Here is a 12,404-nt window from a genome sequence, read left to right on the forward strand (position 1 = left end):
ACTTAATACAGTATCTGACATATGGTAATTACTCCAAAAATATTCACTAAACTGAGCCACTACCTAGCTACGTAATTTTAGGCAAGTCGCTTAACCTCTCTGGATTTCAATTTGGTCCTAATATAATGAGGGAATTAAATCAGAAAATCCATTTCTCCCATTTTTATGACGAAAAAATACTTACACAAGCCTTATTTAAAGTAAACCCATCTTATCTTTGTGTAAACCATAATTTTAAACATTAAACTTTCATCATAGAATTAGATATTAAATGTGTTATCAACAGTTACAATATAAACACCATAGAATGGAAAAGTTCAAACCACGAAATATATTAACTCCATTAAGACAGCCCAAGTCCTTAAAATACAATACCTTGCTATCAACTTTTAACAAGAATTTTCCAAGCCCGACAATGGGCCAAGGCGCGAGAGCTCCCTGCCGCTCCTTCAGGAAGCTTTCTATAACGCCCCACCACACATGGTAGCGTTTCTCTAGGAAATCCACAACTCCAAAGTGAATGACAAGCTTTTTGAGTATCCAGACTAAAAAAAGACAAAAAATACATATATAAACAAAATATAGATTAACAAGTTGTAACATGAAAAGGTACCTTAATTTCACAAAATCTTTCTAAAACAACAAAGCTAGTATTAAAAAGAAGATCAATGTTAAAAAGCAGGGTGGGACTCAAAGTACTCCACACAGATGGAATTGGACCAAGTAACTTTTCAAACCATCCCCACCTGCCTATATATTATCTTCTTCGTGTGAATCCTTGTAGAGTCAGGGATTATTTTACAGCCCACATAAACAAAAGATACTCTCATCGTGAAGATTTCAGTAACTACAATTCTGGCCCCTTGCATATGCCCCCTTCCTGGGTAAATAATACAAACCCCTGACATTTCCTCATCTCCTTGGCTTTTATAGCTGTTCTTGTCAAATGTTCTTCTTTTCCTTAGTTGCTCGTTATTTAGTGACCAGAAAAGTATAAGGTATTCCATACGTATCATGATTTTGTACCACTGCAGAGTAATGTTGTTCCTATTTCCCCATTTGATGCTGCTCTCAACATCTGAACAGATGCCAGGGTTCAGTAGAGAAGCAAGCTGAGTACTAGCAGGGCTGCTACAAATGGCCCAAGGCTGTGCACGGCAACTTCAGTAGGGACCACTCTCAAACCACACTGTCTCCTCCTGGAGTTGGGCAGTGAAGTGGCTCTTTAAGCAGAGGTTAAGCTTCCTGTTAGAAGCCAATTAAGAAGGTGGTAGGGCCAGAAAGAAGTGTTACTCAACTGTGAGGCTTGCCTTCAAGTTTGGATGCTGTATCTCAATCAGTATATAATTTCCCTAACTCTAGAGATTTGTGTTCTTAGCTCCGGCCTTGCAACCTAAAGGTTCACAATTTGCTGTTTTGAACCATGAGCTCAGTGTTACACACAAGTTCAACAATTCCTTTATTACCATTTTTAAATCCCTACAAAAGCCCTAGAAGAACTCCTATAGTTTCAGTAAGTCCAGGGTAATTACAAGCTGTAGAAAAGCTTTTAGGGGCCATCTTATTCACAGCCTGCTCTCCCAAGATCATGTCAAATTCCTATGATGACTAGAAGGTTAAGCTATGACTAAGAGAAATGAAATTCCTGCTAACAAACTTTAAGGAAAAGAGAGTTGCAACAGCATTTGACACACAGTTTGCCAGCATAATAAAATCATCTGGAAAAAAAAAAGTATGGAACAGGGCCGGGCACAGTGGCTCAACGCCTGTAATCCCAGCACTTTGGGAGGCCGAGGCGGGCAGATCACGAGGTCAGGAGATCGAGACCATCCTGGCTAACAGTGAAACCCCGTCTCTACTAAAAATACAAAAAATTAGCCAGGCGTTGTGGCGGGCACCTGTAGTCCCAGCTACCCAGGAGGCTGAGGCAGGAGAAGGTGTGAACCCAGGAGGTGAAGCTTGCAATGAGCCGAGATCCCACCACTGCACTCCAGCCTGGGCAACAGAGCGAGACTCCATCTCAAAAAAAAAAAAAAAGTATGGAACAATCTAGAAGAGCAATTTAAACTGTTCCACTCAGTTTAACAGGAAGCATGGCCATGGTATCTGCTCTGTGACTTGCTTAATTAAAGCTGTATCTTGTTCCAACTGCCTAACAGAAGTTCTGTTTGAGGACAGAAGAACCACATATAGGCCGGGCACGGTGACTCACACCTGTAGTCCCAGCACTTTGGGAAGCCAAGGTGTGAGGATTGCTTGAGTCCAGGAGTTTGAGACCAGCCTGGGCAACATGGCAAACTACAAAAAATACAAAACAATAGCCAGTGGACGCACCTGTAGTCTCAGCTATCTGGGGGGCTGAGGCAGGAGGATCACTTGAGCCTGAGAGATCGAGGCTGTGGTGAATGGGTGACAAAGTGAGACCCTGTCTCAAAAAAAAAAAAAAAAAAAAAAAAAATACAGATACAAACTTCAACCATTTATATTGCATGCTCCCTGAGGACAGGCACTACTATACCATGCTCTGGTCATAATAAATGTTAAAAAATAATGCCTATTTAATTAACTATCCAATTGAGTGAGGAAAAATAAAAATAAGTGATGAAAACTAATGATCTAGAAGGTAAATGGACTAATAAGTTTAGACTTTTAGACTACAGTGGAGAGCAGCTTCCAAAAATCAGATTACGTTTTAATCAATAGTGAAAAACTTTGACATAGGAAATGAGGAATAATCAAATATAGAAGGTACTCAGAAGGCAAAATCCACAGCAGCCACTAAGGACTTAATAAATTTGGCACAAAATATGGCTGCCATAAGAAGAGAGCCCAAATAATCAGGAAAATATTAGGTAAAAGATGTTTCTACAATGCACCTGTCAGAGAAAACTCTTCCTTGCTCTTTCTAGTCTTAGAAGAAAGACAGTTTTAGAGAGAATCAAAACAATAGAGGTGGGCCTTAAATTACCACAGCATTAAGACACAAAGACCTGATTTAATGGATTATGGAAAACTATGATTCCATTTTGATGTAATACATATAATATAGATATACATGTAATTTAATTTTTCTGCCAAACAAATCACAAGACTTTGCATACATATATTTCTCAAAGCCTACATTTCCTTTGAATTAAAAAGGCAAGGTAAAACGTGCTTCCCTAAGAGTAGCTCTCAAAAATCATTCAATCTCAGCTAGGCGCGGTGGCTCACTCCTGTAATGCCAGCACTTTGGGAGGTGGAGGTGAGCGGATGACTTAAGGTAAGGATTCGAGACCAGCCTGGCCAACATGGTGAAACTCCGTCTCTACTAAAAATACAAAAAATTAGCCAGGGGTGGTGGCGCATGCCTGTAGTCCCAGCAACTCAGGAGGCTGAGGTGGGAGAATTGCTTGAACCCAGGGGGCAAAGGCTGCAGTGAGCTGAGATCGCGCCACTGCAATCCAGCCTGGGTGACAAAGTGAGACTCCGTCTCAAAAAAAAAAAAACAACAAAAAATCATTCAATCTTCAAATTCCAAAACACAGATATTGTTAACATTCTCCTTCACAGAATCATGGATGGCTAAACAATCAAATCTCTCTATGGAGCTATTAATCTCAAATACTACATGAAATTGTAAGAAGCTAAACACATTTTTTGAGCTTAAAAGTGAAATACTGGCAGGGCGCGGTGGCTCACACCTATAATCCCAGCACTTTGGGAGGCCGAGATGGGCAGATCACGAGGTCAGGAGATCGAGACTATCCTGGCTAACATGGTGAAACCCTGTCTCTACTAAAAATAAAAAAAAAATTAGCCGGGTGTGGTGGTGGGCACCTATAGTCCCAGCTACTCGGGAAGCTGAGGCAGGAGAATGGCATGAACCTGGGAGGTGGAGCTTCCAGTGAGCTGAGATGGTGCCACTGCACTTCCAGCCTGGGCAAGACTCCGTCTCAAAAAAAAAAAAAAAAAAAGTGAAATATTAAAGATGTATCAAAGTAATAAATTAACCAAATGGTGTTTGTTTACTATTTAAATGCAAACATAAGATTGTTCTACTTTGCAAGACGGTAAATGTATCTCAAATATTAAAATCCAAAAGTAAAAAAAGAAGAAAAAAATCTTCAAAGACAAGACGAGATCGTACTTAACCAGATAACGACCTGCAATCGGCACTGGCAGCAACTGCACAATCCACAGGTTCAACCAGATCTGCACGACGACAATGGCCCAAACCAGAGACACAAAGTAGATGTCACTAGTTTTCTTCTTTCTAAGAAACGTTCCTATTTCAGGCCTTCGTCTGCCCAGAGTAGGTGAAGGGGAAGTGGGTGAAGGGGAGGTGGGTGAAGGGGAGGTGGACAACGTTGGAGCAGATTCTCCCCTGTCCACTGCTTCTGAAAAGGGAAAGAAAAACACCACACACCGAATTAGTCCACATGAGGAAACGGGAATACAGAGCCACTCATTAGGCTAGCCTGTTTCAGGCCTTCAAAATGTGCTGATATGGTATGATTACATCGGGTTAAAAAAGACAAAAATATTTGGACCTATGTTTGCATATGCACTGAAAAACATGGAGAATTACAATGCCAACAGAGCTTGAATTTAGGAAGAGTAAGTTAGTTGGTGATAGAATTGGGAGTCGTTAAAACAAAATACATGACAAAGTAGCTGAGAATTATAATTATCCCATAAAACTTATTCAAACTATTTAAAGAAACAAATGCTAACATATACTAGAATTTCTATATTTAAAAATCCCTTTTCTTTCAATAGAACTTTAGATTAGGTGTATTTATATACATTTCTGACACAAGAAGACTTTTCAGTGTTATTTCACCTAAAATAGAACCAACCAATTTTACAAGAACCCAGGGCTTTCAAACAGAAGATATAAAACATGAATGAGATACAAAAACAATGACAGATTTCTCGGGTGAGGATTTTCAAATAAAGGAAACCATACTGGATTATTTCACATAAGACACTGTTTTCTAACAATGCAACCACCATGTTACATTTTACTATAGGGTGCTACTATTTCTATTTCCTAGTTTTAATAAGATATACCATACACATCAGAAATTATAAAACTCTTAAAGTAGTATTACTCTATATATACTATAATAATGAAAATTATTAAGATCCTAAAACTTGCATTTTGCCTTCCATTAGAAAAAAATGTTAATTACAAAAGTATGTCATGTTGAATGTGTGGATTGTTAATTACAAAAGTATCATACGTCAGAAAAAAAGTCTAGAAAAAAGAGAAAAGAAATAAGAACTCCCATAATCCCAACCTCACATTTTCCCCCTGGTCTTTTACATAGTTGTAACATGTTCTACTTATGCTTTCTCATTCTTTCTCTTCAGTTGAAAGTCAGCTCCACCAGAGCTAAGACCTTGTCTGTTTTGTTCTCCCTCCACTGAATTCCTGGCACATACAATAGTATCTCATATATAGGAGGTGCTCACTAAATAAGTGAATGAATGACTTCCCTGTTGTTTCATAATTTTCATAAGCAACCACACAGTAGCCTACCAAGTGCTGTATCATAATTTCCTTAGTGTTTTTAATGTTAGAAGTTCAGCTATGAGTCAATTTTTACTACTGAGATCACTTGCACCCTGATAAGTCAGCTCACCTCACTAGGACCAACATTCTACCCTTAAAAGTGCAGGGCTAAAGCCCAAGCTAGTTAACAGATGCTTTTGTTTGACTTTGCTCTGAGTTATCTTTCTAACTTGGAAACTTCATGATGGTGGGTGTGACAGATATTTGGAAGAATGAGTCCAAAACCAAAACATCATTTCCTCTCCACTTTGGAAACATAATTCCATGTGCAAGAAAAATAAGTGTTCCTACTACACCAAATTCCTTTATCTTAGCTGACATTTCTAAAGTCAGTTCTTCAAGGAGAATTCACTCTAAATATTCCCTAACTCCAAATACCTCTGGCACTAATGGATCTCTCAGCACAGACTAAGGTGGCCTTTTACATTCTGGAACTCTGCAAGAGTACAGCATGACTCTACAGCTGGTATATCTACCAGCTGGATTCCTCAGGAGCCTGCAATTCCCAAAGCCAGGCCACACAGGACAATGAGTCCAAAACAACCAGAGGGGTCTGTTTGAGGGGTCAATATATTAACACATGAAGCATGCAAACTTTCAGAGAAAGAATGACAGAGAAATGGATGACTGCAAGATGGAAAATAAAATCTTCCCCAAAAAAAGACTTGGGAAAAGGGAACAAAAGAAAGAAAAAACAACAGGAAGAGACAGGGCAAAATAAAATCATGGAGGAGAACTGACAGTTGTAGAAGAAAGAAATGGAAAATAAGAAATCAAGATAAGATATGCGTAAAGTGGAGGGTGTGGGAAAGGTAAATGGAGACAGAGAAAAGGAAAATAAGAAAAACAAAAGCAATGAATAACAGAAGAAAAATAAGAAAAGCCTTTTTTAAAAAGGAAAGAACAAAGAACCAAGGTAAGAAACTCAAGAAGTTACATAATTAAATGTATTTAAAAAGTGATATATGAGAACAAAGATGAGAGGGAAAAGGGCATAAAAATAGGAACCAAAGAGAATAAATGAAGGATCAGCAGGAGTAAGTAGCATTTTGTGATGCTGGTGTCCTGACTTTTACTTTCTATGTACATTTCATTTTCCAGAATAACCTTGAATGTCACCAGAACATCAGTCACCTGCAGGCTGAGTGGAGGGCTGGTCTTCACTGCTTGATTCATACCCTGTGATAGAGATGGCCAAGTTTGCCAGAGTAGAAGCTGCCATGGAGATAACCTGCCCTGGTAACTCTGCCCCTGTAAAAGAAGCATCCATTTTCAAAACTCTTTAAAGTAGGAAATAATGGCTGCAAATTTAAACACGGTCCAACATTTTCAACAACAACAAAATAAAATGGTTACTACTGACCCGCTGAATAAGTGGTTCTTCACCAAGGAAGAACCATTAAGAATTGACATGAAAGTGTGCTAAAAAAGCAAATCCCTTGACTCTCTGTATACCTTCCTCCTTTGGGAACTTAATGCTGGTGGATGTGGCAGACACTACACATGTAAACTTGGAGTCCCACACTTACATTTGTTAACAAGTTGATTTTAATGCATACTTCTATTGCAAAACACTACCACATCAAGTCTGTGAGCTCCCTGATCTGACTGTCTTAGGCTATGTTGTATGACTAGGTCTCATGTTAGTACGAGATAATCCACAATTGGTGGTCATAACAACATTCCACAAATGAGTATGCGAATATATGGCTATTATGCAAAACCATATAGATTTATAAATTACATAACTCAGTACAGGCAAAATCCACCACTTGAAAATCTAAAGGAACATCATGACGTTGTTTCACATTATATATTTCCATGTTAAATTCCTAATAGGTAGTACCAAGCTCAATCATTTGCACTAAATTCAAGTAAAACATTCACTGGCAAAGGAGGTCTGTCAACCTTTAACCTTCTATAGCAGACAAGGAAGAATAGCTCACATAGCATCAGGTTCTAGCACACTTTCTTGCACACTAGACTGGAGAGCTAAAAAAATTGTATCTCTTGGATTCCCCTGCAGCCGAGGTCTCACACGTGACACAGTTTCTACCAAGCAGGTACACCTGTGCAGGACTTCAGAGCCTGAAGCGGCACACTGTAATTTGGAAGCCAGAGCTCTTGTATCAAACACAGTCAGTCAGGAAGGCATATGGTTTTTCCGCAGCAACTTAGCAGAAGTTCTGATGTCTGATCTCTAACTTCACGGCGAGCAGCAGCAGCCGTGGCCCTCTGCCCAAACAGTCCTTCAGTGTCACTGAGCATTTCTCCTGATCGCACTGCTTCCACCTGTGTCAGATTCCAAGATTAATTGTCTGGTCTTTCCAGAAATTCCATGTGAAAAAATTGTAAATGCTAACCAATACCTCCTACTATTTATTTAAACTACCTGGGGTAGATTCTATTGTTCACAACTAAGAACACCAGCAATTCCTAGTCACCAAATCACACACCCACACTCATACAACTGAGACATTACTTTTGGTAGGCCAAGACTCGGTATGGCAACATAGGATTCTGTCACCCCAATGAAAAGAGCCATGATCCTTCAGAAAGCCGATGAATTTCAGCTCCAAGTTAATTAACTCCACATACCCAAATATCCAAAGCTAGCCCTCTCCCAGAAAGCAGCAAGCCAGAGCCTGAGGTGGATCTTTGGTAGATTCAGACATCAGGATAAGAGTACTCACCTTGCTCAGTCATACCCTGTCCCTCCTCTAATAAATGCCCCTGTGACCTGAAAGAGTTCATTTTTAGATAGGGTATCATATCTCTCAATATGAGAGAAATTCAAACTCATGGTCTGAGAGGAAAGCATAAGTTAGATTTCTGGATTAGGACCTTACTCTCCTGGCCTGTGTATCCAAGGTCCTCCTGAAATGCCAATAAGACAGCAAGGGCTAACAGAGAAAAACAGTGTCTTTCATTTCTTACATGTACTGTGTGCTGGGGATAAAGACACAGACCCTGCCCCCAGGGAGTATAGTAAAGGTATGAATTAAATAACCACACAAATAAACGTGTGTATAGAAATTATGGCTGCTGTAAAAAAAATGCTGGGTATCTTGTGACATCCTAACAACACCTTGGGCAGAAACAAAGCTGTGAGAAGAACCCGGCGTATTAAAGACAGTGAAAGAAGGTCAGTGTGTCTGGAACACAGACAGCTAGTAAGAAACTGGTATCAAATAAACAAGGCTGGAGAGGTAAGCCAGATGATGCAGATCACAGAACACCACATGAAGGACTTTAGTGTTTATTCTAAGAGGAAGAAGAACGCACTGAAGAGTTTCAAACAGGATAGTAGTCTTCTTCTCACTGAAATTTTATTGAGATAAAAGTATACTCATATGCAGTTGCAAGAAATAATCCCAGTGTACCACAATTTGTCCAGTTTCCCCTGACACAAGATACAGAACAGCATCATCACTATAAGGATCTCTCGTGTTGACCTTTTATAACCACACTCAACTGCCTCTCACCCCTCTCACCACCCTGTAAATAAACAATCCATTTGAGATATAAGACCATTCTTGCTTGTCTGGAGAAAAAGAGACTAGAGGGGACCTATAATGGTAATGGGTACAGGGAGATAAGTTGTTGCAGTACTATAGGCAAGACATGATGCCAGTTTGGTCTACAGCCACAACAGGGGAAACAGGGAAAAGCGGCTGTGTTAAGGAGACGTAGAAGAGTCAAAGCGGACCACACTTGATGAGGAAGCAATGAAGGGAATCAAAGAGACGAAGGTATCCCGGTTTCCAGACTATGGTTAGGTAGAGAAAATGTAGCAGAGCTGGATGAAGATTCTTGGCATATTAGAGTTATTTTTAGACTTTCAGATAGAAGTTCCACAAACAGGCTGGGTGCAGTGGCTCATGCCTGTAATCCCAGCACTCTGGGAGGCCAAGGCAGACAGAGTACCTGAGGTCAGGAGTTCGAGACCAGCATGGCCAACATGCCAACACCCTGTCTCTACTAAAAACACAAAAATTAGCTGGGCATGGTGGCACACACCTGTAATCCCAGCTACTCAAGAGGCTGAGGCAGGAGAATCACTTGAACCCAGGAGGCAGAGGTTGCAGTGAGCCGAGATCATATTATTGAGCTGAGATCATGCCAATAAGCCAAGATCACACCACTGCACTCTGCCTGGGTGACAGAGTGAGACTTTGTCTCAAAAAAAAAAAAGTTCCACAAACAAACTGACCTACACCAGAGATGGGGCAAGACTCAGCTTTGCAGCAGTACACCCAGGAGGGATCTCTTAGGCCCCACTCAAGAGCAAAGTTTGGGAACACCTAATGGCCTGGGACAGTACAGCAGAAAAAGGAAAAACAAAGACCTTCAGGTCAAAAATTTTAAAAATTAAGAATTCTCTCTTACATAAGATTACAGACTAGTCAAGGGTCTTGAATTACTGAACTGGCCTCTTCAAAAGTAATTTAATTAAGTGGTTACTCATCTTGAGACACTGTAAGAAAAGTAAGTCCCTTGATGGTTTTTTGCAAAATAACAAGATCATTGGATAGCTCTTCAAATAATGGACTTTCAGTTCGGCTGCATTTTATCTTACATTTCTAAATGCCTACTAAGCATTCATTCACCAAATAGGCGACTAGGCTATATGCTGATATAAGAGACTAAGCTCGTGGTCTCAAATTCAGTCTGATACTTAAGAGCTAATGTAAAGTAAGTGTAAACTGTTAGGGAGCAGCGTGGAAATCAAATCCATGCAGGGAGGTCTGGGAAGGGTTTCCAAAGGAGCTGTCTGACAAGAATATTGAAAGATGCCATCCTTTAAATCCATTTTAACAAAAGTGAGCTAGATAAAGAAGACAGAACAGTTCTATCTTGGAGAGGAAGCTCCTGAGAGACTGGTGTCTTAGAGGGCAGGGGTAGAAAAGTGTTTCAGGAAGACAAAAAAGCAAATATGAAGACACAAAGGCAAGAAAAAGCAGAGGTGTCCTCTTCAAAGAACTCTAGGAAGTTCAATAAGACCGGAAGATAGTGTGAATGAGAAGAGCAGAGTGGCATAAGAATGCAGAGGTAGGTTGGGACCAGGGCATAGAAGGTCTCACATTTGCTATGAGGAAGCAGCACAATTCAGTGGCTGGAAGCACAGGTGAGGAAAGAAGACTCCCCAGGTTCAAATCCCAGGTCTATTCTTACTACTTAGATGGCTATAGGCAAGTTAGTTAACGTCGAGATGTCCCAGTCTCCTCATGTGTAAAAATGAGGCTTACATAAATTCGTATCTCATGTGAGAATGAAGTGAAATAATACATATAAAATGCTGGCTGGGCACAGTGGCTCACACCTGTAATCCCAGCACTTTGGGAAGCTAAGGCAGGTAGACCACCTGAGGCCAGGAGTTCCAGACCTGCCTGGCCAACATGGTGAAACCCCGTCTCTATTAAAAATACAAAAAAATTAGCCAGGTATGGTGGTGCATGCCTGTAATCCCAGCTACTTGGGAGGCTGAGGCAGAAGAATCACTTGAACCTGGGAGGCAGAGGCTTCAGTGAGCCAAGATGGCACCACTGCACTAGCCTGGGTGACAAAGCGAGACTCCGTCTTGAAAAATAAATAAATAAATAAAGTTTAGAACAATGCTGGGTTATGTAGGAAGTACTCAATAAATGTTAGCTATCATCATCATCAATATCAATCTATTGGCTTTGACAGTATAAACTAGAAGCAGAAGCCACTAACCCTTCTGTAGTATTTCTTTGTACCTCTCCTCCCCTTTCTGCTTTATAGTATAGCCATCTATCTTCCCTTAGTAGACATTTTTAGATTTCCCCACAGAGCTAAGCAAAATATCTTGTATCTGTAGAGTAGGCACTGAAAGATTCGAGAAAAAGCTAAACCCAATCAATTAAATCTTCAAAACTGTGGCTTAAGGAATAACTCTCCAACTTGCTAATGGCACTAAAATATGCAGTAAATATGCAGTAAAGCTTAGCTACATCAATGGAAACTGCACTATTTTTCTAGTTAATACACAAATGACTCAGCACATTTTTCGAGCACCTCAAACTTCACAAAAGCATGAAAGGAGTAGCACACAGAGAAAATAAACAAAGTATTTGAAAATTATGAATATAAGATTTGGCAAACTGCTTTTATCCAACAGATCTGTATTTTAATGACTTCTGTCTCAGTGATACCCTTCAGCACTTCAAAAACCACAAAGAATTGGCCTGGAATCAGAGTCCAAAAAAAAAAAACAAAAAACAACAGTCCAGGCAGGGAGATGATAAACTGAACAGAACAATGCCAGGACTGAGAATCTTGGCCAAGTTGTGGTATTAGAATGGTATTGTATTTAAAAGCCACAGCTAAAAATAGGCACATAAACAAGGGAACATAATCTTGGGACTCAAGGACTAAAGAAAAAAAAGGAAAGAACATCCAAGGTTTCAGGTATCAATCTACCCAGAGACGGGGCCAGCATTAAGCAGAAGCCAAATAACACGGATCTACACAAATCCAAACAAGCATGCTACTGACATTAGCAGCCTAGCACCAGGGGGCAGAAACTCAGAGTCCGGCACACAAGAAAGAGACCACAGGTCAGATAATGTCTGTTAATACAACAACTCAACGATGAGCAGACTAACTTTTTTAATAAGCATGGGTAAATATACTTTAAATCCAGTCTAAATAAGGCGATACTTCTTGATCCACTCCATTCTTTTTCACAGGGATAGCAGCAGTTACCAGAAATACATCCAAACATGCTTACTGGAAGCAGACACTGCATACCAAATAACACCTCCCCAGCCTGCAAAGTTCCCTTTGAAGAAGGCTTCTGTTTCCATTACTAATGTGGAAA

The 12,404-nt window shown here is 40.1% G+C and overlaps 1 protein-coding gene across 7 annotated transcripts in view; it reads right to left on the bottom strand.

Annotated features, from left to right (window-relative positions):
- Positions 1-12,404, bottom strand: part of TMEM245 (transmembrane protein 245) — a 104,677-nt gene that overhangs the window by 71,482 nt on the left and 20,791 nt on the right. For 2 of the 7 annotated variants that reach the window (XM_019033785.4, XM_019033784.4), the window contains exons 4-6: positions 6,695-6,811; positions 4,146-4,379; positions 376-545 (exon numbers count right to left, since the gene is read on the bottom strand). In XM_019033785.4, coding sequence (XP_018889330.3) covers positions 376-545; positions 4,146-4,379; positions 6,695-6,811 — 521 coding nt within the window. The remainder of the gene's footprint in view (positions 1-375; positions 546-4,145; positions 4,380-6,694; positions 6,812-12,404) is intronic. The other 5 variants (XM_055351783.2, XM_055351782.2, XM_055351787.2 and 2 more) reach the window with 3 other exon arrangements.

The sequence above is a fragment of the Gorilla gorilla genome, chromosome 13, assembly GCF_029281585.2.
Source record: "Gorilla gorilla gorilla isolate KB3781 chromosome 13, NHGRI_mGorGor1-v2.1_pri, whole genome shotgun sequence".
Taxonomy (NCBI): domain Eukaryota; kingdom Metazoa; phylum Chordata; class Mammalia; order Primates; family Hominidae; genus Gorilla; species Gorilla gorilla.